The 26104-nt window shown below is 44.1% G+C and overlaps 1 protein-coding gene across 1 annotated transcript in view; it reads left to right on the plus strand.

The window, feature by feature from the left end:
• rad50 (RAD50 homolog, double strand break repair protein) overlaps positions 1 to 26104 on the plus strand; it is a 218229-nt gene that overhangs the window by 140890 nt on the left and 51235 nt on the right. Inside the window, exons 17-21 of the mRNA XM_063053126.1 lie at positions 60 to 253; positions 2878 to 2988; positions 4566 to 4658; positions 5893 to 6006; positions 24739 to 24866. Of these exons, the coding sequence (XP_062909196.1) occupies positions 60 to 253; positions 2878 to 2988; positions 4566 to 4658; positions 5893 to 6006; positions 24739 to 24866 (640 nt within the window). The remainder of the gene's footprint in view (positions 1 to 59; positions 254 to 2877; positions 2989 to 4565; positions 4659 to 5892; positions 6007 to 24738; positions 24867 to 26104) is intronic.

Consider the following 26104-nt stretch of genomic DNA (forward strand, 5'->3'; position numbering starts at 1 on the left):
TTCTGCTGCGAAAGTATTGCTGATTTGCACTTACTGTGATGGCTCTGTTTCCATGGCAGTTTCCAGTAAAATCGAGCTGAAGAGGAAGATGATTCAGGACCAGCAGGAGCAGATACAGGACCTGAAGAGCATTGTCAACGAGATCCGAGCTGAGAAACTACAGATCGCCAGCAACATGCAGCACCGTCAACAGCTGGAGGAGCAGAGTGCAGAATTTTTCACTGAGATTCAATCCCTACACAGGGAAATACAAGTATGACATTATTAGCGTTGTTAAGGACTCTGGCTTTCTTTCACTTACTTTGCTATCTACTTGGCAGGTCAACTTTTTTGAACTTTGCTCTTAAACTATGGAAATCAATACCTAAAATTATAAGGGATGCAGACCCAGTTGACACTTTTAATTGACAGCTCAAAACCTATTTATTTAACCTCATTTTTAACTAACATCTTTTTTGTCTTATATCCCATTGTAAAGCACATTGAACACACCATCTGCGTGAAAAGTGCTCTAGAAATAAATTGTTATTATTACACTGCAAAGCAAACTAGGTAACTACGTGGATGGGAGGAGAGTGGAGGGGTTATGGTCCAGGTTCTGGTTGATGGGACGAGACCGAATAACAGTTTAGCACAGACTAGATGGGCCAAAGGGCTTGTTTCTGCACCATAGTGCTATATGACTCTAACTTCGAGTGTCAGGTTTTTACCCCAATCATTTCCCCACAATGTTCTTCAGCTTTCTGACCCCATCTTACAATGTTCTACTGCTATTATTTCTCAGCACCAGCTGGAATATTTGCTTTATATTCTATTCAGAATATCTGCTTTATGTTCTGTTCAGAAAATTCAGAACTAACAATTCTAAATTCTGCTTTTTTCTAGCAGACAAGTTAAAAATTGTAAAGTCCAAAATTTAAAATACATTTCTTATCTAAGTATGAAAACAATGTTCAACCTTGGAATTCATTTTCTTACAGGCAACCCAAAAACAAAGAAAACCAATAGGGCTCGTTAAAACAGACTGTCAAACACCCAATGTCCAAAAAAACCCAAACAAATCATGTAAACAACAAAAAACTAAACCAATGACCCTCAGGACTGAAGTTCTTGAAAGTGAATCCAGAGCCAGCAAGCCAGTTGATTGCAGTTAGTATCAGTGGATTGTGACCCTACATATGTAGGAGGTCGATAGACCCTATTTCGAAGTTGAGGGAGATTGTGCACTTTGTGCAAAGGTTACTTTCTCCAAGTCACACAAGACTTCTACTGTTAGAGAGTTATATGGCTTGGAAATAGGCCCATGCTGACCCAGTTGTCTACCTTAATATACATGTATATAACCATATAATGTATATAGAAATAAGACAACACTTCATCGAAGCAGGATGTAAAGCACAGAAGTACATTTAACACACATAATGCACAATAACTAATGTAAGGATAAATTTTACAAATGATCACACATAAATAACAAACTAAAGTGCATTAATATTAAATATTGTAAGGTATGGAACAGATTAACCAGTGACTCTTCAAATATGGTGCGACAGGGAGTTCGGAAGCCCTTTGGCCTGGAGGAAGAAACTGGTCCTCATTCTAACCATTCTCGTTCTTAAACATCGTAGTCTCCTGCCTGATGGTAGAAAGTCAGAGGATGCTGTATCAGTGGGTGGCACCCTTAATAGTAGTAAGGGCCCTGCATATGCAGTGCTCCTGATAAATCTCCCCGATGGACGCCCGACTCCTATGATCCTCTCAGCTGTTCTCAAGTGCCTTTGTAGGAACTTCTGGTCCGATGCTCGATTGCCCCTAGACCAGATGGGAATGCAACTTGTCAGGATGCTCTCAATGGTGCTCCTGTAAAACACAGTTAAGGTGGGGAGGTGTGGGTAGGGAGCCTTGCTTGCCTCAATCTTCTTAGGAAGTGGAGGTGCTGCTGTGCCTTCTTGTTCAGGAAGGTGATATTAAGGGACCAGGTGAGTCCATCCATGATGTGAACTCCCACGAACTTGGTGCACTTAACTCTCTCTTATCGAGCAGTCAATTTTTTTCATTGGTGAGTGGTACGTCTACACATTCCTGAAGTACACAGTGATTTCCTTTATCATCTCCGCGTTCAGGCTTAGGTTGTTCTTCTCGCACCAATCTACCAGCCGCTCCAGTTCCTCTCTGTACTCTTATCTCGTCATCGTTCCTGATAAGGCCAGCCGCTGTGTCATCCGCAAACTTGATGACACGGTTTGAGCTGGATCCTGTGACACTGTCATGCGTCAGCAGTGTGAACAGCAGCAGGCTGAGCACCCAGCCTAGGGAGTGACAGTGCTGAGCATAATGGGACAAGAGACATTGCTGCCCACGTGGACTGACTGTTCAGAAGTCCAGTATCCAATTGCAGAGGGAGGTGTTCAGACCCAGTGAGGACAGTTCCCCCACAAGTTTCTGAGATATGAGCAGCGGGCAGTTGGCTTTAGTCTGTTGAGCCAGAGAGGGAAAAGGTCAGTGTCTATTTTGTGGCATATGGCCCTTGACTGGGAAGCCTACCTTTGTAGGTGTAGTGTGAAGACAGGGTTGGACCTGCTTGTGGTGGGGGCCCTTTCCCCATAATCCAAGTGTTTCGTTACTACTTACTGAAAAGCCTTGCATATGAGACAATATACCCGAGAACTGCATGTCTCTTGTTGTTCACACTCTTCTCTAGGGCAGAAATTTGGGGCTTCATGTCGACTACAACTTCAGATGAGAAACCATTTGTTGTTGCGTATGCAGCAGTGAGCTTAAATAGAACTTGTAGTGTTACGCAGTTGATACACAATTTTTAACGATTATCTACTTATTAAATTCAAACACCTTCAATGCAAGTTTGCTCTTTTGCAGGAATCTAGGGAACAGTTATCTCCAATAGCTACAACTCTGAATAAACTACGGGAGGAAAAGCAAGAGCTGATGGAGCGGAAAAGTACCAGCTACAAGGAGATGCAGGATAAGGTCAGGAGCAAACTGATTTATTTGTGTTCCAGTCGGTAATGTTTAAATGCTTAGCCCCAGATTATTGTCTCAAATGGACTCAGTGGCCACCTCATTAGGTACACTTGTGCACGTGCTCGCTAATGCAAATATCTAATCAACCAGTTATGTGACAGCAACTCAAAGCATAAAAATATGCAGGCATGGTCAAGAAGTTCAGTTGTTGTTCAGACCAAACATTAGATTGGGGAGGAAGTGTGATCCAAGTGACTTCGACCATGGAATGATTGTTGGTGCCAGATGGGATGGTTTGAGTATTTCAGAAACGACTGAGATTTTCACACACACCAGTCTCTAGATCTTACAGAGAAAGGTGGGTAAAACAGGTAAAAACATCATCCAGTGAGTGGCAGTTCTGTGGGCAAAAGGACTTTGTTTTTTAAAGGCCTCTTTCATTAAAAACACCTTATTAATGACGCAAACACGAGGAAATCTGCAGATGCTGGAATTTCAAGCAACACACATGAAAGTTGCTGGTGAACGCAGCAGGCCAGGCAGCATCTCCAGGAAGAGGTACAGTCGATGTTTTGGGCCGAGACCCTTCGTCAGGAGTAACTGAAAGAAGAGCTAGTAAGAGAGCTCTTCCACTAGCTCTTCTTTCAGTTCGTCCTGACGAAGGGTCTCGGCCCGAAACGTTGACTGTACTTCTTCCTAGAGATGCTGCTTGGCCTGCTGCGTTCACCAGCAACTTTTATGTGTGTTACCTTGTTGATGAGAGAGGTCTGAGGAGAAAGGCCAGACTGGTTCAGGCTGACAGGGTGGCAACAGTAACTCAAATAGCCATGTGTTACAACATTGCTGTGCAGAAGAGCATCTCTGAATGCATGGCATGTCAAACCTTGAAGTTGGATGGGTTACAGCAGCATAAGATTAATATATACTTAGTGGCCATTTTATTAGGTACAGGCGGTGACCACTTGGGTCTCCTCCAGGTACTCTTTCAAAGTGACAGTAACTCAAATAACCACGCATTACAACAGTGGTATGCAGTAAAGCATCTCTGAGCACTCGTACACCGAACTTTGTAGTGGATGGACTACAGCAACAGAAGACCACTCCAGGTTCTACTCCTGTACCTGATAAAGTGGCCATGGAGTGTGTATTGTGTTTCATTCAGTAGCCTCCACACCACTGAAATAGGCCATTTCTTCAATTTAGTTCCTGCTCCATGTCCTTCATGTGACAGTCGGGTTCTCGATGTGAATTGAGTATGATTAGCCAAATGAAGAGGTCCACGGACGGCAGGCTTTGTGGGATGCGGGCCGAATTTAAGAGATTGGGATAAGCTGAGAGGGCACTGTGCTCAGTGGGAACTTCGTTAGATCTAAAGGCTAATGTGTTGTAGTGCCCTGACTCTAAATTAAATTGCAAAAGGAGAAATGAATCCCTTTCAGGTGACCAGCATCAGGTCGTACTTTCCCAGGAGTGCAAGAGAATCCTAAGGAAGCTGACGTCAAAAAATTAAATAGATGGTTTTGTGCAGAGAGGAATCAAAATTTACAGAGATGTTTACTTCTCTATAACCCTTTAATTTCCAGATAAATGAAGTCAAAGACAAAATGAAAAATATTGATGCTTATGCAAGAGAAATTGAAAGATACATCAAAGAAAGAAGAGATGAGCATAAAGAGGTAAAGTCTGTCTGTACATATTTTTTTTAAATTTAGAGATACAGCTCGGTAACAGGCCCTTGCATCTCAGCTAGTCCACATGGCCCATTTACAGCCATGTGACCTATTAATCTAATATGCTACCATTTGGAATGTGGGAGGAAACTGGAGGCCTGGAGGATGTCCACACACAGTCACAGAGAGACTGTACAAACTCCTTACTGACAGCAGTGGATTTGAATGCAAGTCGCTGGGACTGTAATAGTGTTACACTAACCACTGCACTACCATGCTGCCCATTTGGTCAGCAAACTATGGGGCATCGATCTAAAATTTGTGGTTATAGATTATAGAAGCATCGAATAAAGTTTCTTCATTCCAGATGTGGGAGTCTACTAGCATGCTCTCTAGTTTCACAGTTGCCTGGATAATCAGATTCTGCCGATGCTGGAAATCCAGAGCTACACATGCAAAATGCTGGAGCAACTCGGTATGTCAGGCAATGTCTATGAAGAGGTCAGACTCTTCATCAGGACTGGAAAGGAATGGGGAAGAAGCCCGAACGAGAAAGTGGGGGTGGGGAGAAGTAGAAGTGGGCAGGGTGATAGGTGAAGCCAGATGAAGGGGAAGGTGGTTGGCTGGGCGAGGAGAATTAACTGAGAAGCTGGTAGGTGATAGTTGGGAAATGTAAAGGCCTGAAGAAGAAAGAATCTGATAGGAGAAGAGAGTGGACCAATAGGAGAAGGGGCACCAGAGGGAAGTGATAGGTGGGCGAAGAGAATAGAAGGAGTAATGGGAACCAGAATGGTGAATGCAAGAATAAAGAAGGAGAGGGAAGGGAGAAATTACCAGGAGTAGGAGAAACCATATTTGCATCATAAGCATCGTCAGATTGGAGGCAACCCAGACAAATAGCAGCACCTCAAACATACAACAACACTTTCTGTTCTGTCGGTGTAGTGACCAACTTGATGAATTGTTTGGGCTCGAATAATTGACTGTTTATTCCTTTCCATAGATGCTGCCTGAGCTGTTGAATTCCTCCAGCATTTTGTGTGTGTTGTTTGCATAAACACTGGAGGCGCCTGGCTCTACACAGAGAGGGATAAACTATGTCAAGAGCTGGTGAATTGTACAGGGGTAGTTAGATTCGTTCAGCTGGCATGTACACAAGGACCTGGACCGTAACTTTTGTGCTGTACAATTCTGTGAAATGATTTGTTGTGATGGCTGTGTGTTTGCTTTCCTTTCCAAGCAAAAAGAGTCCGAGCTTCAGGACACTACAACTCAACTAAGTGAAGCTGAGAAACAGCGGGAGAAGATGCACAAGGAAATGGAGACCATACGAAAGGACATCGATACACAGAAAGTAAGTGAAGAATTTTAGCCTTTGTGAATTGATGCACGTTTAAGCAGATTTTGTGATCTTACTAACTAGGTCTATGAATCTGATGAGACAGCCACAGGTCTATACACAACAGGCTGGGAATCAAACAACATTTAAAACTGCAGTCCGATCACAAGGAACACACATAAAATGCTGGACTGAAGATAGAAAGACAAGGAGTCAGAGTTAGAACATTGGGGGGGGGGAGTGAGGAAGAAACACAAGGTGATAAGTGAAACTGGGAGGGGTGAAGTAAAGAGCTGGGAAGTTGATTGGCTGGAGAAGGGGGAATCTGATAGGAGAGGACAGAAGACCATGGAAGAAAGAAAATGGGGGAGGAGCACCAGAGGGAGGCGATGGGCGGGCAAGGAGATAAGGTGAGAGAGGGAAAATGGGGGTGGGGGGCATTACTGGAAGTTCGAGAAATCAATGTTTATGCCATCAGGTTGGAGGCTACCCAGGTGGAATATAAGGTGTTGCTCCTCTAACCTGAGTGTGGCCTCATCGCGACAGGTGAGGAGGCCATGGATTGACATGTCGGAATGGGAATGGGAAGTAGAATTAAAAGGGGTGGCCACTGGGAGATCCTGCTTTTTCTGATGCTCGGTCAAGCGGTTTCCCAGTCTTTGTCGGGTCTCACTGATAAACAGGAGGCCACACTGGAAGCACCAAATACAGTAGGTGACCACAACAGACTCACGGGTGAAATGTCGCCTCACCTGGAAGGACTTGTTGAGGCCCTGATTGGTAATGAGGGGGGAGGTGTAGAGGCAGGTGTAGCACTTGTCCCACTTGCAAGGATAAGTGCCAAGAGGGAGATCAGTGGGGAGAGACAAACGGACAAGGGAGGCACAGAGGGAGTGATCCCTGTGGAAACAGAAAAAGTGGGGGGAGGGAAAGTTGTACTTGGTATTGGGATCTTGTTGGAGGTGGCGGAAGTTGGAGAAATATGTGCTGGACGCAGAGGCTGGTGGGGTGGTAGGTGAGGACAAGAGGAACTCTGTCCCTGGTGGGGTGGGGGGAGGATGGGGTGAGGGCAGGCATGCGCAAAATGGAAGAGATATGGTTGAGGGCAGCGCTGATGGTGGAGGAAGGGAAACCTCTTTCTTTGAAGAAGGAGGACTTCTCCTTCATCGTGGGATGAAAAGCCTCATCCTGAGAACAGATGCAACAGAGATGGAGGAACTGAGAGAAGGGGATGGCATTTTTACAATTAACAGGGTGGGAAGAGGTATAGTCTAGATAGCTGTGAGAGTCCGTGTGTTTATAGTAGACATCAGTGGATAAGCTGTCTCCAGAGATAGAGACGGAAAGATCAAGAAAGGGGAGAGAGGTGTCGGAAATGACCAGGTAAATTTGGGGGCAGAGTGGAAGTTGGAGGCAAAGTTTATGAAGTCAATGAGCTCCCCGTGGGTGCAGAAAGCAACACCAATGCAGTTGATGTAGTATAGGAAAAAGGGAGTGACACCATTATTGGCTTGGAACATAGACTGTTCCACAAAGCCGTCAAAAAGGCAGGCATAGCTGGGACCCATGTGAGTGCCCATGGCTACACTTTTGTTTGAAGAAGGTGGGAGGAGCCAAAGGAGAAATTATTGAAAGTGAGGACAAGTTCCGCTGGATGAAAGAGAGTGGTGGTGGAGAGGAACTGGTTGAGTCTGGTGTCCAGAAAGAAATGGAGAGCTTTGAGGCCTTTTTGGTGGGGGCTGGACGTGTATAGAGACTGGACATCCATGGTGAAAATGAGATGCTTGGGGCCAGGGAGATTAAAATTATTGAGAAGAGCATGTAAAGTGTCACGGATGTAGGTAGGAAGGGACTGAACCAGGATGGATAAAACTGAGTCAAGGTATGCAGATACGAGTTCAGTGGGGCAGGAACAAGCTGAAGCAATGAGTCTATCTGGACGAGCAGATTTATGGATCTTGGGTAGGAGGTAGAAACGGGAGGTGCGGGAAATGCGAGGTTGGTGACAGTGGGTGAGAGATCCCCAGAGCTGATAAGGTTGGTGATGGTGTGGGAGAAAATGGCCTGGAACTCCTTAGTAGGATCCTTTTCGAGGGGTAAGTGAGAGGAAGTGTCTCACAGTTGCTGCTCGACCTCAGCAAGATAGAGCACCAAGCCATTGTCTCCCACGCCATCACCTTCTTCCCCCCACCCCGCCCACCCCCACTTTCTGCTTTCCACAGGGATCACTCCCCACATGACTCCCTTGTCCATTTGACCCTCCCCACTATCTCCCTCCAGGCACTTATCCCTGCAAGCGGAACAAGTGCTGCACCTGCCCTTACGCCTCTCCCCCTCACCACCATTCAGGGCCCGAAACAGTCCTACAAGGTGAGGCGACACTTCACATGTGAGTCTGCTGGGGTCAACTGGTGCTCCCGGTGTGACCTCCTGTATATCGGTGAGACCCAACATAAATCGAAAGACTGTTTCGCCAAGCACCTGTGCTCCGTCTGCCAGAGAAAGCAGGATCTCCCAGTGGCCACTCATTTTAATTCCATTTCCCATTCCCATTCCAATATGTCAATCCATGGCCTCCTCTACTGTCGCAATGAGGCCACACTTAGACTGGAGGAGCAACACCTTATATTCTGTCTAGGTAGCCTCCAACGTGATGGAATAAACATGGATTTCTCAAACTTCTGGTAATGCCCACCCGCTCTTCACCATTCCCTATCCCCCTTTCCCTCTCTCATCTTCTCTCCTTGCCTGCCCATCACCTCCCTCTGATGCTCCTCTCTCTTTTTCTTCTTCCATAGCCTTCTGTTTTCTCCTATATGATTCCCCTTCTCCAGCCCTGTATCTCACTAATCAAATTCCCAGCTCTTTACTTTACCCACCCCCCCAGTTTCACCTATCACCTTGTGTTTCTTTCTCTCCTCCCCGCACCTTCTAGCTCTGACTCCTCACCTTTTTTTCCTCTAGTCCTGCTGAAGGGTCTCGAGCCCGAAGCGTCGACTGTACTGTTTTCCATAGATGCTGCCTGGCCTGCTGAGTTCCTCCAGCATTCTGCATGTGTTGCTTAAAAGGGCAGGTTAGTGGGTCGCCTTTGCTCAGAACCACCATTAACAAAGTGAGCCAAATCTTCTTCCCGTTTGGACAAAGGACAGTCAGGAAACTATCAGTGCTGCTGAGTGAAGGCTGTTCGAAACACATTTTTGAGGATGAATCCAGTCACAAAGCAGAGCGGTTAAGAATAATGTCAGAGCAAAATGCTCATGAGTTGTTGATAGGAGTAGATCAGATTGTAAGGTCTTGAAAAGTAGAGTTGATGGGGACTGAACAACAGGGTATGCAGTGGGTTTGCACTAAGGGGGTGTTTCACAATAAAGAAATATTCTCAGCGACCACTTTATTAGATATCTCCTGTATGTTCATGGTCTTCTGTAGCCCATTGAAAGTTCAATGTAAATGTTATTATCAGAGTACATACTGTGTATGTCACCGTCTGCAACCCTGAGAATCATTTTTCTGCAGGCTTAGTCAGCAAATCTATAGAATTGTAACTATAACAGGATCAATGAAAGATCAAGCAGAAAACAACAAATTGCAACTGCAAATAGAAGTAAATAGCAATAGATAACGAGAACATGAAATACCAAGGTAAAGGGTCCTTAAAGTGAGACCACTTCAAGGCTCGATGTGTCGTGCAGAGATTGTCTTTTGCATGCCATTGTAATGCGTGGTGATTTGAGTTACGGTCACTTTCTTTTCAGCTTGAACCAGTCTCGCCATTCTTCTCTCAGTAACAATGCCTCTTCACCTAGAGAATTTCTGCTCACTGAATTTTTTTTTTCATTTTTCACACCATTCTCTGTAAACTCTAGAGACTGTTGTGCGTGAAAATCTCAGGAGATCAGCAGTTTCTGAGATGCTCAAATCACCCCGTCTGGCAGCAGAATCATTCTGTGGTCAAAGTCGCCCAGATCACGTTTCTTCCCCCACTCTGATGTTTGGTCTGAACAACAACAGAGCCTCTTGACCATGTCTGCATGCTTTTATGCACTGAGTTGCTGCCACATGATTGGCTGATTAGAAATTTGCGTTGATGAGCTGGTGTTCAGATGTACCTAATAAAGTGGCTACTGAGTGTAGATGTGTTGGGAACTGTGTTCTGTAGGCCAGTGGAAAAAAAAAACCTACCATTGAGCTGGAATTAAGTTTAATTCTGCTAAAGGAAAGACAGGTTTGAATTTATGTAGTGTTATTGTTGATCTCTATGTGTCTAATACTGGTGTTGTTATTGTTGTAGTTTAGGTAACATGGCAGTAGATATGCCCTTAACGAGCTCCCGCAAACAGACGGAATCTGTTTCCGGTGATAGAAGATTCACAAAGGTGCAGAGCAGTTGATAATTGTGCACAGAGTTTGGGTGAGAGGTTGGGTCAAACAGGAAGGTCCCTAAACAATGGAAATTGGAATTCTTGGTATTAAAGCTGGAACTTGAAGCTCTTTTTCAATCAGGGCACAAGATGGCGTGCTGATGCCATCTGGCCAGGAGGAAGAATGGTTTAAGACCGAGGTAAAAAGCTACATCTGAAAGGACCAGTTACAATTGCATCATGCCGTACAACCTTTGAATATTGCTTCCACATGGCGGACTTAAACACTGTAAATCAGCAAGTTGTTCTGTTTATTTCTTCCCTCTCGCAAAGTGACACCTCCCTGCTCCTGTATTAGGGGGAGAGAGAGAGCCTGGGGTAGGTCAAATTCTCAGGTGAACGATTAGTTTCTTATTGTACTGCAGATCATGGTCTTGCTTGGAAGCTTTACTATTGCTTGCTTGGGTGGGGGAGGGTTGTTGCTTTACTGATGCCTGTGCGTGGGAGGGGGGGGCTTTAGGGTTCCAACGTTTTTACTGTCATTCATTCTTTAGGGCATTGTTCTGTTTTCGTGGATGTCTGCGAAGAACAGGAAAATTAGGTTGTAGATTGTATACATCTGATATTAAATGGAACTGTTGAACTATTGAACGTAAATTACATGGATATGGGTTTGCTATTTACCATTGATTTCTTGCTCTTTTCACAGATGTAGTTAAGTACATTTAATATCACGCTGCTTCATGTGCAAGCCTGTGAAATTTTAGCAGCCATTTGATTGGTTCACTGAACACTTGCTACCATCCCTTCCTCCCCATATTCCAATCTTATTCTTCTCTCAGCGATTCCACAAAGTTTGAGACTTAAATCCTTTCTAAGAGAAAAGATTCTGGCTTCTTCCCAAATTCCTTTCCAGCCCTGATGAGGGGTCTCGACTCAAAACTTTGACTGTTTTTTTCCTTTCCATAGATGCTGCCTGACCTGTTGAGTTCTCATAGATCAGATACAGGAAGTCTTAATCATTCTGAGAGTTTAAGCTGAAAGCCAAATGAAGGAAATTCCAATAGTATAGTAACGTGTAAAATAACAAGAAGACGACAAATGGATTATTATAAAGAAGATAGAAATTGTTTTTAAGAATTAGCTTGGAATTTTATAGAATTGTCTGTACTCAAAGTTGTATTTATGTAATGAATACTTTGCTAAGGTGCCATTTTGATACAAGATTTTGTAAGCTGGCATGTAACAATAGCAACCTTTGAGACTTTACACTCTATCAATCCCTTACTCTGTCTACTAGAGCAACACAAAGTTCAAAGTAAATTTATTATTGAAGTACATATAGAGTGGCATGCGAAAGTTTGGTCACCCCTGGTCAGAATTTCTGTTACTGTGAATAGCTAAGCACGTAAAAGATGACCTGATTTCCAAAAAGCATAAGGTTAAAGATCACAAATTTCTTTAATATTTTAAGCAAGAAGAGATAGTCCTGATGAAGAGTCTCGGCCCAAAACGTCGACTGTACCTCTTCCTAGAGATGCTGCCTGGCCTGCTGCGTTCACCAGCAACTTTTATGTGTGTTGCTTGGAATTCCAGCATCTGCAGATTTCCTTGTGTTTGCGTCATCTTTAACTTCATTCCTTTTGAAAATCACTTCACCTTTTACTCACGTAGCTATTCACAGTAACAGAAATTTTGACCAGGGGTGCCCGAACTTTTGTATGTCACCATATACAACCCTGAAATTCATTTCCTTGTGGGCATACTCAATCCAATAACCATAATTGAATCAGTGAAAGACCGCACCAACAGGGCAGACAGCCAGTGTGTAAAATATAGTAAGTTGTGCAAATACAAAAAAGAAGATGATAATTAGTAAGTAGATGGATAGATAAGCGATTAATATGATTAAAGCGATTAATGAGAACATGGCACACCCCTGGAAGTGAGTCCATAGATTCTGGGAACGATTCAGTGATGGGGTGAGTGAAGTTATCCACAACGGTTCAAGAGCCTGATGGTTGAGGGGTAATAACTGTTCCTAAAGCTGGTGGTGTGAGCCCTGAGGCTTCTGTACCTCCTTCATGACGGCAGCAACAAGATAAGAACATTACCTGGGTGGTGGGGCGTCCCTGATGATGGATGATGCTTTCCTACAACAGCACCCCATGTAGATGTGCTCAATGGTGGGAAGGGCGTGTAAACTGCTAGTTAGTTGAACGTTACGTGAATCTGTTCATGCTCTGTAAGAAAACTGACACTGATGTATCTGCTCCTAGTGACTGAGCTGGGTGGTATTGAATTGGCTATTAAGTACATTCAGATATTCCCACAGTCCGTAAGACCATAGGTGCAGAATCAGGCCATTTGGTCTAGTGAGTCTGTTTTGCCAATACATCATGACTGACTTATTATTCCTCTCAACCCCATTCACCTGTTTTCTCCTTGTAACCTCTGATGCCTTTACGAATCAGGATCCTATCAACCTCCACATTAAATATACCCAATCATTCGGCCTCTATAGCCATCTGTGGCAATGAATTCCCCGCAGCTTCATCACCTTCTGACTAAATAAATTCCACCTGTTCCCTGTTCTAAAGAGACGCCATTCTATTTGGAGGCTCTGCCCATCCCCACTCTCAATATCTTCTACGCGTCCACCCTATTCAGGCCTTTCAATATTCAAAAGGTTTCAATGAGATCTCCCCTCATTCTTCTAAACTCCAGTGAGTACAGGTCCAAAGCCATCAATTATTCCTCATACATTAATCATTTCATGCCTGGAATCAGTCTCATATATCTCCTCTGGACCCAGTCATGAATAATACCGTTCATTTTGTGCTGTGTCATATGATAAGGGTGATCATAGTCTTGGCAAAATTTTCTACAGCAGTGGTCGCCATTGCAGCCTCTGTCTTTATAAGATCGGTGGCCCCCAACCATTATCAACACTCTTCAGACCATACACATATTTGCATAAATACAGGATTTTGATCTTCAATGAGAAAGTCAGTTATTTTATTCCATAAAATTATTAAAACCATTCCTAACTTTTACTAAAAGTAATGTACAAATTCCATTAGGTTAAATGTGCCAAACAATTAAATGCAGGGATTTGTCAGGGAATTGTTTATTTTTCATATTTTGAGAGTGGTTAGAATATAGAACTCATTGAGAATAATTATTACAATTTACATATTGGCATATAAGAGAAGGAAAGAAATTGATTCTCTTAATGAGTGTGATGTAGAGTCATGTAGTAACTGAATGTTTTGAGTGGGTTTAAATCCCATCACAGCAACTGGGAAATTAACTTCATGTAATTAAATAAATTTGCAGTACAAAATTTCTACTGGCATTGGCAACCACGTAGCACAGTGCCTTCACTAAATGTTGGCCTTTTCAACAAGGTCTGCATCCTGTGAAAGAATAAACAAAGAAAGGCTTGGCAGGCCCAACTGGAAAACCAGGGCCGGAAATTCTGTCACATTGTGACCACAAAGTCTGCAAAGAACATAAAAAATGGGCAAAAATGATTGGCCTACGACCACATTTCTTTCAGGACAGATTTATTGTATCTAGTTCATAGGAAGCATTTTTTTTCATGGAATGGGAGTGATGTTGCTGGTTCCTGTTGTTGGTTCCTTATTGCCCACGGAGTAGAGAGTTGATAAATCTGAAATTGTACAGATCAGACTGGGTAAGGATGACAGATTCCTCTCCTTGAAAGACATTCATGAACTAGTGGTTTTGCAGCTACCTAGTTGCTTATGGTTACAGCTATTGAGACCAGCTATTTAATTCCAGAAATGAAGTTAAAAGATAAACGAGTGGGTTCTTTTATGGTTGCATAAATCTGTAATTGCCATGGATAATTTCTCCCCCTTTGCCCTTCTCTCTGATTCCTCACTTTGGTTCCCCTATCACTGTTCCTCACTCATCCCTTCTCCCCATCTGCCCATTACCTCCCTCTGGTGTTCCTCTTCCTTCCCTTTCATCCATGGTCCACTGTTCTCTCCTATCATATTCCCCTCCAGCTCTTCACCGCTTCCATCTTTCACCTGCTGGCCAACTTCATCACCCCTCCCTCACTCACATGCCTTCCCCCTCACCTGCTATCCACCTTTTTTAAGCTTCTTCCCCTTTCTTTCTCGTCGTCATGAAGAGTTTTGGCCCAAAACTTTGATGGTTTATTCCCCTCCATTGATGCTGCCTGATCTACTGAGTTGCTTCAGCATCTGTGTGTATTGCTCAGGACTTCCAGCAACTACCGATCTCTTGTATTTATGACTGCCGCTGGAGCTATGTCTGCATACCAGTTGGTTCATGGGTTACAGCTTCCCTGCCCTTGAATGTTCAATGGTAATGCACCATTTGGAAGTGTTGTTGATGGACTGGCTTGGTCAAGTCTTCAACCCTTGTACAGTATAGTTGGGGTAATCCATCAATCTATTGTTCAGAACTTCTGGTCTGTCATCTGGCTCATTCGAAAATTCAGAACATGAATCGAAGGTTCAGGGTATAAATGGAGTGCGCAGGCAGAACCTGTGGTCTGGGCTCCTGGCTTTGGGCCGGGTCCCTGGCCCTATAAACTCGCTGAATTCTCTGAAAAAGGTTACTGTGTTATGTGCAACATGTAAAAAAAAGTGTGTTTTTGGAGTACTGTCCAATAGAGATTAAAGAGGTTAGCTTTAGTTACATGTGGATCAAAACAAACAGTGAAATGCATTGTTTGCATCAATGATCAACACATTCCGAGGATCTGCTGCGTATTACCATGTATCTGGTGGCAACATCGTATGCTCAAAACTTACTAACCCTACCGGTACGCCTTTAGAGTGTGGGAGGAAACCAGAGCACCCGCGGGACACCCATGCAGTCATGGGGATAACACACAAGCTCCTTAAAGACAGTGGCAGGTATTGGACCCCAGTCACTGGTGGTCTGAATCATAACACTGGCAACTACGCTACCATGCCTCCAGTAGTCTAGAAGTCTTCTGGTCCAACACCACCAAAGTACTTACAAACGGTAACTTGCAATCTGCACTGAGAGTGAAATTAAGTCATCTTGCAGTGATCTGAGACCTTTGTGGTAGGAATGATGCGGTTCATGGAAGATGATGTGTGGTGCATATCATCTGTTCTGTTTGAAGTATTCTTGTTTGAAGTAGATTTGGTACAGCTCCAAAGCAAAGTTTGTCAACCCTTTGCAAAATTACCTGGATTTCTGCATTAATTACTCATAAAATGTGGTCTGATCTTCATCTAAGTCACAATAATAGCCAACCCAATCTCCCTAAACTAATAAAACTCAAATAGTTGTACGGCTCCTCAATACTGAGTACATAATTTAAACAATCACAGTCTAAGTTCAAAAAAGAATGTGAACCTCTGAACCTCTGGGGTAATGCCTTCTACAAAAGCTATTTGGAGTCAGGTGTTTCATTCAATGAGATGAGATTGGAGGTGTGAGTTGTAGAGGTGTCCTGCCCTATATAAAAAAAAAGGACGCACAAGATCAGGTTACTGACAGAGCCTACTCTTCTCAAGAAAGCACTGTTTATGTGCACCATGCCTCGATCAAAGCAACTTTCAGAGGACCTTAGAAGAAGTACTTTAGAAATGCATGAAGTTGAAAAAGGCTACAAAATCATTTCTAAAGACCTGAGTGTTCATCAATCCACAGTAAGAGAAATTGTCTACAAATGGAGGAAATTCGGTACTTTTACTACTCTCCCAGGTGTGGGCGTCCTGCAAAGATCACACCAAGAGCACTCACAACACGCTGGAGGAACTCAGCAGGTCGGGCAGCATCTGTGGAAACGATCAGTCAACGTTTCGGGCTGGAACCCTTCATCAGGACTGAAGAAGGAAGGGGCCTCCAGCGTGTTGTGAGTGTTGTTTGACCCCAGCATCTGCAGAGTATTTTGTGTTTACACCAAGAGCACAATATGCAGTGCTGAAGGAGGTGAAAAAGACCATGAAGGTAACAGCAAAAACCTGCATAAATCTTTGGAACTTGCTATGGTCTCTGTTCATTTATCTACTGTAAGAAGAACACTGAACTGGAATGGTGTTCATGGAAGGACATCATGGATGAAACCACTGCTCTCCAAAAACAACACTACTGCATGTCTCAAGTTTGCAAAAGACCAGCTGGGTGTTCCACAACACTTCTGGGACATTGTTCTGTGCACAGATGAGAAAGAAGTTGAACTTCTTGCCAGAAATGAACACCACTATCTTTGGAGGGAAAACGGCACTGCACACTAACACCAAAACCTCCTCCCAACTGTGATGCATGGTAGAAGGAGCATCATGGTTTGGAGCTGCTTTACTGCCTCAGGGCCTGGACAGCTTGCAGTCATTAAGGGAACAATGAATACAAAATTGTACCGACATTTTACAGGAGAATGTTGGGATAGCGGTCCATTACCTAAAGCTTAATAGAAGTTGGGTGATGCAGTAAGAGAATGATCTAAAACACAAGTAAAGCAACATCAGAATGGTTTAAAAAGAAGAACATTTGTGGTTTAAAATGGCCTATTCAGAGTCCAGACCTTAACCCAATTAAGATGCTGTAGCATGACCTGAAGAGGGATGTTTCATGCAAGGTATCCCAGAAATATTGATGAACTGATTTTATGGAGGAATGGTCTAAAATTCCTCATTACTGATTTGCAAATCTGATCAGCAGCTACAGGAAACATTTGGTGGAGGTTAATGCTGCTAAAGGAGGTTTTACCAGTTATTAAATACAAGGGTTCACATACTTTTTCCACCCTGGACTATGAATGATTAATATGTTCATTAAGGACATGAAAAATACAACTGTTTGTGCTATTAGTTTAGGCAGGTTGTGTTTGCTATTGTGACTTAGACCACATTTAGTTAGTAATTAATGCTGAAACCAGTTAATTGCAAAGGGTTCACACACTTTTTCTTGTAACTGTATGTCACCACAGACATTTGATAAATTTCTACAGTTGTACTGTGGGGAGCATTCTCACTGGTTGCGTCACTGTCTGGTGCGGAGAGGCCACTGCACAGGACTGGAAAAAACTGCAGAAAGTTGCAAACTCAGCCAGCCCCATCAGGTGCACTAGTCTTCCCAGCTTTGAGGACATCTTCAATGGTGATGCTTCAACAAGGTGGCATCCATCATTAATGACCCCTATCACCCAGGACATGCCCTCTTCTCATTACTACCATCAAGGGTGAGGTACAGGAGCCTGAAGATGCATACTCAACATTATAGAAACTGCTTCTTCCCCTCAGCCGTCAGATTTCTGAATGGGAAATGAACCCATAAACACTACCTCACATTTTTTTGCACTACTAATTCAAGTAAAATTTTTATTGATATATTTCTTACTGTAATTTTTAGTTTTTTATGACATGTTGCACTGTAATCTTGCCGCAAAACAACTAATTTCACAACATAAGCCAGTGGGTGGCAGGCTGGAGATATATCTCTACCAAAAGAGATGTAAGGCACTCCTTCCCTCCGTGAGCCTGCAGGTCACCCTTGGGCAAGGTGTAGCACCTGCTTAGCCCCCCGATCAGGATCATGTGAAGCCACGGGGGCAGGCGGTAGGTGGTCGTATGAGCAGCCAGTGCATATCACAAGTCCTAGTTATTGGACCACTGATGCCAAGCAGACAGTCTCTGGAGAGTATTGACAATGGCTGGGGTCATCCATCTTGCAAAGACACTGCTCAGAAAAAGGCAATGGCAAACCACTTATGCAGAAGTATTTGCCAAGAGCAATCATGGTCATGAGACCGTGATCACCTGCATCATACAACACAGTACATAATGTTGATGATGCCACCAGTGGTATTTGATTCTGATTCTGACTTGCAGCCTCAGATTGTCAACGTAAAGGCAAGTGTTTCATCAGAAACCTATGAGTAAGAATCATGTGGAATGGCTCTTTGTACCAGTGAACAAATGGTGAAACTACTTGAATGTTAAGCCTTGTATCTCCTTGTCACAGTAAAGGCTGAGATACAATATGCATTCAGCACAGCCCCACAGAATAAACAAGGATTATTCACACCACCCAGAGGGGTAGCCTCTGTTCAGATGGCCTGAAGAAGGACATCTTCATAGTTCCATATTGGTTATTTTTCTTGCGAAATATGGCTGCATGGGTCATGTAGGTCCTCGTGTCATTTGGACTAAATCTCCCCAAGGATAACTTTACTACCAGCCCTTCCAGAGGCAAAATGGCAAATAGTGGCGCATCTATATTGATGATGTTTTTTATGCTGCCTCAGTTCCAGAGTAGCAATCATTTCATTCTCCTTTACACTCGTACTGAAGAATGACTAACAGACTTGAATCTTGAATTATTTATGGTTCCGTTTTAAGGCAAATAAAATCTATCAAAGAAGGTATTCTGGATGGCTCTCATGTTTTTGGAGGAATGTGCAGTGTTTTGCAAGAGCAAACATGGAAAGTACAATCTTCTGTTGAGCTTCATTTTCAGTAAGCAGATCAATGGAAATTTGAAGAGGCACTGAACTGCATCGGTGCGGCTACAGATAGTAGATTGCACTGATAAATAGTTACTTACAACAGTTCTGTTTAACTTAGCTTGGTTACCTCAGAAGCATTTATCAGCAAAAGATTAAAGTCTCACTTAGATTATGAAATAATCGATGTTAGGATGGAAACTATTCTACTTTCCTGCAAATAGATAATGGTCAGTGTAAAGTTGTGCATGGCTCATATTGTTGAAATTTATTTGTTTTATTGTAAATAAAGTGAAGCTTGAGGGTAGGAATTGAAGGTTTTGTTGGCTCAATGTAGGCAAAAGGTTATTATGTTTTTCTTTGTATCTTCTGAAGATAAACAATTCAGATTTGAGGTTTTAAAAAATGCTGCCCACACTAGCCCAGCGAAGTATTGAAGTTCAGGCTTAATAACCCACTTTCTCTTCCTCTGCTCTCAGGTCCCACCAGTAATAATATCATTCTCATATCAGCTCTCCCCATATCATGTTTGGGCACATCAGCTAATTAGTGCAAAATTGAATCACTATCTCATGGTGAATCTGATGCCCACGAGAAAATGAATTCACCTGTGAGTCGAGGTCATGGACTGTATCTGGTGCTCCCTATTCTACATCGGTGAGGCCTGACGTAGACTGGGGAACCTTCACTCTGTTCACCACAAAAGGTGGGATTTCCTGGTGGTCACCGGTTTCAGTTCGACTTCCCATTCCCATTCTGACATGTTGGTCCATGACCTTTTCTACTGTGATAATGAGGCCACACTCAGGTTGGAGGCGCAACACCTTGTGTTCCGTCTGGGTAGCCTCCAACCTGATGGTGTGGGCATTCATTTCTCTAACTTCTGGTAATTTCTCCCCCTCCCTCTTCTCTCTTTTCTATACATGGCCTCCTCTACTGCCATGATGAGGCTAAACTCAGGTTGGAGGAGCAACACCTCATATACCGTCTAGGTAGTCTCCAGCCCCTTGGTATGAACATAGAATTCTCCAACTTCCGGTAATTCCCTCCCCCTCCCTTCCTCGATCCCTATTTCACTCTACCCCCTCCCCCCGCTCCCTCATGGTTCCGCCTCCTCCTTCTACTACCCATTGTTTTCAGGGCTATGACATCAATGCTTCTCCTCGCCCACCCTTTGTCTTTCAAATTACTGGTCTTTCAGCTGAAGCTACAACCATTCTTCAAATCCTTCCCCATCTTTCATTCTTCAGTCCTGACGAAGGGTTCCGGCCCGAAACGTCACTCATCTTTTCTGACTGATGCTGCCCGACCTGCTGAGTTCAAGCAGCGTACTGAAAGTGTTGCTCCTCTCTCTTTTACCATTCCCCATTCTTGTTCCGTTCTGACTCCTTCTCTTCTCACTGCCCTTCACCTCCCTCTGGTGCCTCTCTCCTTCCCTTTCGTATCAGTTTCCTCCTTCTTCAGCCCTTTACCTTTTCTACCTATCACCTCCCAGCTTGTTACTTCATCCTCCTCACATGGCCTCACCTAACACTTCCAGCTTGTACTCCTTCCCCTCCCTCCACCTTCATAGTCTGGCTTCTCCCCCATTCTGTTCCAGCCCTGATGAAGGATCTTGTCCCAAAACATCAGCTCTGTATTCCCTTCCACAGAGGTTGCCTGATCTGCTGAGTTCCTCCAGCACTTTGTCTATTCTCCTCATTTTATTCTTGTTTTTTTCTTTACAGACAGCTGTTGGAAACATAAGAGTTCATTCACTGAATTTCCTCCCTTGTCTTTCCATGCTATTTAGTCAACTGAACAGATGCTGAGAGGATCCTTGTGGGATTGATGGTGGTGGATAGGGAGCAGGGTAGTGGCAGTGGGTGGGAGATCTGAGGGCCATGTTTTCACAAAGGAGAATCGCCCATTTAAGATGGAGATGAGGGAGAGTGTCTTCTCAAGACTGTGGATCCAGTATTTTCTACCCAAAAAAGTTGTAGAGGGTGAATTGGTGAAAAAATATATAGTGTATCTGTAGAAAGCAGTAAAGTAGCGTAGTGGTTAGCACAATGCTCCACTGTACAGGCGACCTGGGCTCAGTTCCCACCACTGCCTGTAAGGAGTTTATACGTTCTGCCCATGACCACGTGGGTTTCCTCCCACAGTCCAATAACGTAACAGCTGATAGGCTAATTAGTCATTGTAGTTGTCCTGTGATTAGGCTAGGGTTAAGTCGGAGGTTGCTGGGCGGTGTGGCTCAAAGGGCCTGTTCTGCACTATATCTCAATAAATAAATGAATAGAAAGGTCTCAGCCTATTTACTCTCTTCCATAGATGCTACCTTACCTGTTGAATTCCTCCATCATTGTGTGTGTGTTACTTGGCTTTCCAGCGTCTGCAGATTTTTCTCTTGTTTGCAAATGAATAGACAGATTGGTTTTGGGAAAGACACACAAAATGCAGGTCAGGCAGCATTTATGGAGGGAAATAAGCAGTTGGCGTTTTGGGCTGCTGAGACTCTTCATCAGAACTGGTTTTGGACTGTTAATGAAAGGTCAACAATCATGGGACAGGAACTTGGATTGAGTTCAAGCTTAGATCTGCCATGATATTAGTGCATCATGGTACATGGCACAGCACGATGGAAAGATGGTAAAGCTACTGCCTCAAATCTCCAGTGATCTGGATTCATTCCTGACCTTCCTTGTCTTCTGTGTGGAATTTGCTTGCTCTTCTGTAACTGCACAGATTTCCCCCATACATCCCATTGATTCATTGGCCAATGTAAATTGCCCCAAGTGTGTGGACGACTGTCAGACTTTGAGGAAGGGGGTTTTGTTGGGAATGTAAGGTGAATAAGTTAGAATTAGGAAAAATTGGGTGATTGATGATCCGTAAAGAGTCAGTGAGACAAAGGCCCTACTTTTGTGCTGTAGCTCCCTGTGACAATGATAGAGAATGAATGGTCTCTCTGGTAAGCTATTGGCTGTTGTTTTCTCAAGGTATTATGCAAATGGCCAATCAGCATGAAGCACGGCATGTACTGAAGATTATTTTAGTCAACATGGTAGTGGGCTCAACTCCATCCATGTTCAATATATTCAGCTTGTAAAAGGATTTGCATATCGAACGGGTTTCCTGCTTTGATTCTCAAATGAGCTTGCCGACTGTACCACTGCGCCCATCACACCAACTTGAGCTAACTTCATGCAGACTTGACCAGTATTCAGGCTGCCTACGTGGAGGACTCGAACGACATTAGGCAGTTTACCACTGGGTCATCAAATCAGTATCTAGACATTGAACCCCTGTGTTATAGCAATAAATGCTTGTTGCTTTTGGAAGATGTGAAGTACTTTGGACTTGAGACTGTTAGAGTCATAGAGCACTACAGCACTGAAACAGGACCTTTGGCCCATCTAGTCCATGCCAAATAGTATTCTGCCTAGTCCTATTGAGCCTTCATTTCCCTTCCGTACATATACTTTACTTATCCAAACCTCTCTTAAATATTGAAATCAGTCCAGCACCTACCACTTTCACTTCCACACTCACGCCAGCCACTGAGTGAAGATGTTTTCCCTCAGGTTTCCTTTAAATATTTCATCTTTCACCTTTAACCTATGATCTCTCATCTAGTCTCCCCCAACCTCAGTGAAAAAGCCTGTTTGCATTTACCCTGTCTATAACCCTCATAATTGTGTATACCTCCATCAAGTCTCCCCTCATTCCATAAGACATAGGAGAAGAATTAGGCCATCTGGCCCATCGACTCTGCCCCGCTATTCAATCATGGCTGATCCTTTTTTTCTGTCTTCCTCAACCCCAGTTCCTGGCCTTCTCCCCGTAACTTTTGATGCCATGTCCAATCAAGAACCTATCGATCTCTGACTTAAATACACCCCACGACCTGCCCTCCACAGCTGTACATGGCAACACATTCCACAAAATCACCATTCTCCTACACTCCAGGGAATGAAGTCCTAATCTATTCAATCTTTCCCTAGAGCTCGGGTCCTCAAGTCATAAAGCACCCTGTAACGTCCGCTCTGCAGAGCTTAGAGCTGCAATGTATTACACACAGTCATAGTCATAGTCATACTTTATTGATCCTGGGGGAAATTGGTTTACGTTACAGTTGCACCATAAATGATTAAATGGTAATAAAACTATAAATAGTTAAATAGTAATATGTAAATTATGCCAGGAAATAAGTCCAGGACCAGCCTATTGGCTCAGGGTGTCTGACCCTCCAAGGGAGGAGTTGTAAAGTTTGATGGCCACTGGCGGGAATGACTTCCTATGACGCTCTGTGTTGCATCTCGGTGGAATGAGTCTCTGGCTGAATGTACTCCTGTGCCCACCCAGTACATTATGTAATGGATGGGAGACATTGTCCAAGATGGCATGCAACTTAGACAGCATCCTCTTTTCAGACACCACCGTCAGAGAATCTAGTTCCATCCCCACAACATCACTGGCCTTACGAATGAGTTTGTTGATTCTCTTGGTGTCTGCTACCCTCAGCCTGCTGCCCCAGCACACAACAGCAAACATGATAGCACTGGCCACCACAGACTCGTAGAACATCCTCAGCATCGTCCAGCAGATGTTAAAGGACCTCAGTCTCCTCAGGAAATAGAGACAGCTCTGACCCTTCTTGCAGACAGCCTCAGTGTTCTTTGACCAGTCCAGTTTATTGTCAATTCGTATCCCCAGGTATTTGTAATCCTCCACCATGTCCACACTGACCCCCAGGATGGAAACAGGGGTCACCGTTACCTTAGCTCTCCTCAGGTCTACCACCAGCTCCTTAGTCTTTTTCACATTAAGCTGCAGATAATTCTGCTCACACCATGTGACAAAGTTTCCTACCGTAGCCCTGTACTCAGCCTCATCTCCCTTGCTGATGCATCCAACTATGGCAGAGTCATCAGAAAACTTCTGAAGATGACAAGACTCTGTGCAGTAGTTGAAGTCCGAGGTGTAAATAATGAAGAGAAAGGGAGACAAGACAGTCCCCTGTGGAACCCCAGTGCTGCTGGTCACTCTGTCGGACACACAGTGTTGCAAGTACACGTACTATGGTCTGCCAGTCAGGTAATCAAGAATCCATGACACCAGGAAAGCATCCACCTGCATCGCTGTCAGCTTCTCCCCCGGCAGAGCAGGGCGGATGGTGTTGAACGCACTGGAGAAGTCAAAAAACATGACCCTCACAGTGCTCGCTGGCTTGTCCAGGTGGGCGTAGACACAGTTCAGCAGGTAGACGATGGCATCCTCAACTCCTAGTCGGGGCTGGTAGGCGAATTGGAGGGGATCTAAGTGTGGCCTGACCATAGGCCACACTTAGAACAAAGCAATGGAGCTCCGTACTAATACATCCTTTCTCTTTATAAATGCTGAAAGGGAACGCAGGAACATTCAGCAGGTTTGGCAATATATTTGGAGAAGGAAACATTTGAGTGATTCGGAGTGGTGGTGTCCTGCCAGATCAGCTTTTTCCTGTCTGCTCCAGTCAAAGTGTCTGGATGTCTCCAACTTCCTGTTTTCATTTCAGAATTCCTGCATGTGGAGCATTTAGTTATTTACTTTGTATTTGTTGTAATTTTTTTCCATTAGATTTTAGACTGCAAATATTCGCTTTCTTTGGATCTTGGCAAATGGATGCATTTGAAATTACATAGCGCTGTAACTTAGCAGGCCAGGCAACTTCTATGGAAAAAAGTACCGTTGATGTTTTGGGCCAAGACCCTTTGGCCGTCCTGCTGAATTGTCTTGGCCCAAAACGTTGACTGTACTTTTTCCCTAGATTCTGCCTGGCCTGTTGAGTTCCTCCAGCATTTTGTGTACGTTGCTTGGATTTCCAGCATCTGCAGATTTACTCTTGTTAACGCTGTAATTTGCTTATTTTTGCCTCAGCTCGAAGAGCGATGGTTGCAAGATAATTTGACGCTGCGAAAAAGGATGGAAGAATTGGAAATTGTGGAGACCAAGAGGAGGGAGCGGCTGAAAGAGATGGGAGAGATGCGAGTAAATCAGCTCAGGAGGTAAGTGAAAACCTGACCATGCAGTGAACACTTCCCCTCAGTACTGAACTGAACCTATCTTTTAGCATCAGCATTACAACTACTTAGTGTAAGAAAATGACTGAAGTTGGGGTGACCTTGGACTTAGAGGGAGGATGATGGCTGTTGAACAGTTTCTTTGTCATTCCAAGGATTAACTCTCCTCCAGCAAGGAGTGTGTGGGATATGTGATTGGGTCTGGGGAGCCTGTTGGTCACATCCACAATTTTCATGCTTATTGGAACAGTCATTGATTGATAAATTTCTGTGTAGTGCAGATAATATCCATTGTATCTCTTGAGGGATGGAATCCACAACATGGTCAACCTTTTGCTCTGAAAATACTCTGCAAGCATTTTAGTCCAAGTACAATAAGGAAGTGTGACAGCTATTGACCTCACAGTGATACCCACAACTGAGATTGATTTCTTTTTAAGTACGTTAATGAACTTTGCAATATACACAAAATGCTGGAGGAACTCAGCAGGTCAGGCAGCATCTACAGAAATGAACAAACATCAACGTTTCGGGCTGAGTCCCTTTATAAACTCTAGAGATTGAAAATACCAGGGGATCAACAGTTTCTGAGATGCTCATGCCACCCTGTCTAGCACCAACAATCATTCCACTATTAAAGTCACTTAGATCAAATTTCTTTCCCATTATGTCGTTTAGTCTATGCGACAACTGAACCATTTAACCATGCCTGCATGCTTTACTGCATTGAGTTGTTGCCATAGGAGGGGAAGACGGCAGTGCACACAGCCACTTCGGTGGTGATGTCTGCTATCTGTCAAGTAGGGGACCGTGCACAATTCTGATTTGATGGAGACAGACGTGAGAGCACGGAGGAACATCTGGAAAACTTCCGAAATGCCCGCTTCGCTGCCGCTGCTACTGTGGGTAACCGGAATCTCCGGAGCAGAAGGCCCCGAGATCCTCGGCTTTGCGTGTTTCAGCGGCCGGGGCGAGGTCAAAGGCACTCGGCAGAGGATGGCGCTCAGGAGGCTGTATCTGAGAGGCTGGTCGGAAGCTCGAAGTTTTCGGATGGACGGACTCAGTGTTGGCTGTGGTCGGCTGCTTCCAAGGCATCGGCAAGTTGACGGTGCCTGGAGGTTTATGGCAGGGAGTTTCTCCCTTTTGCCACCTGCTATCGGGGACTCAGGAGTCGATCGACTTGGAACCTTGAGACTTTTTTTTTACTGTGCCCATGGTCTGTT

Source organism: Mobula hypostoma, chromosome 7 (genome assembly GCF_963921235.1).
Source record: "Mobula hypostoma chromosome 7, sMobHyp1.1, whole genome shotgun sequence".
NCBI lineage: Eukaryota > Metazoa > Chordata > Chondrichthyes > Myliobatiformes > Myliobatidae > Mobula > Mobula hypostoma.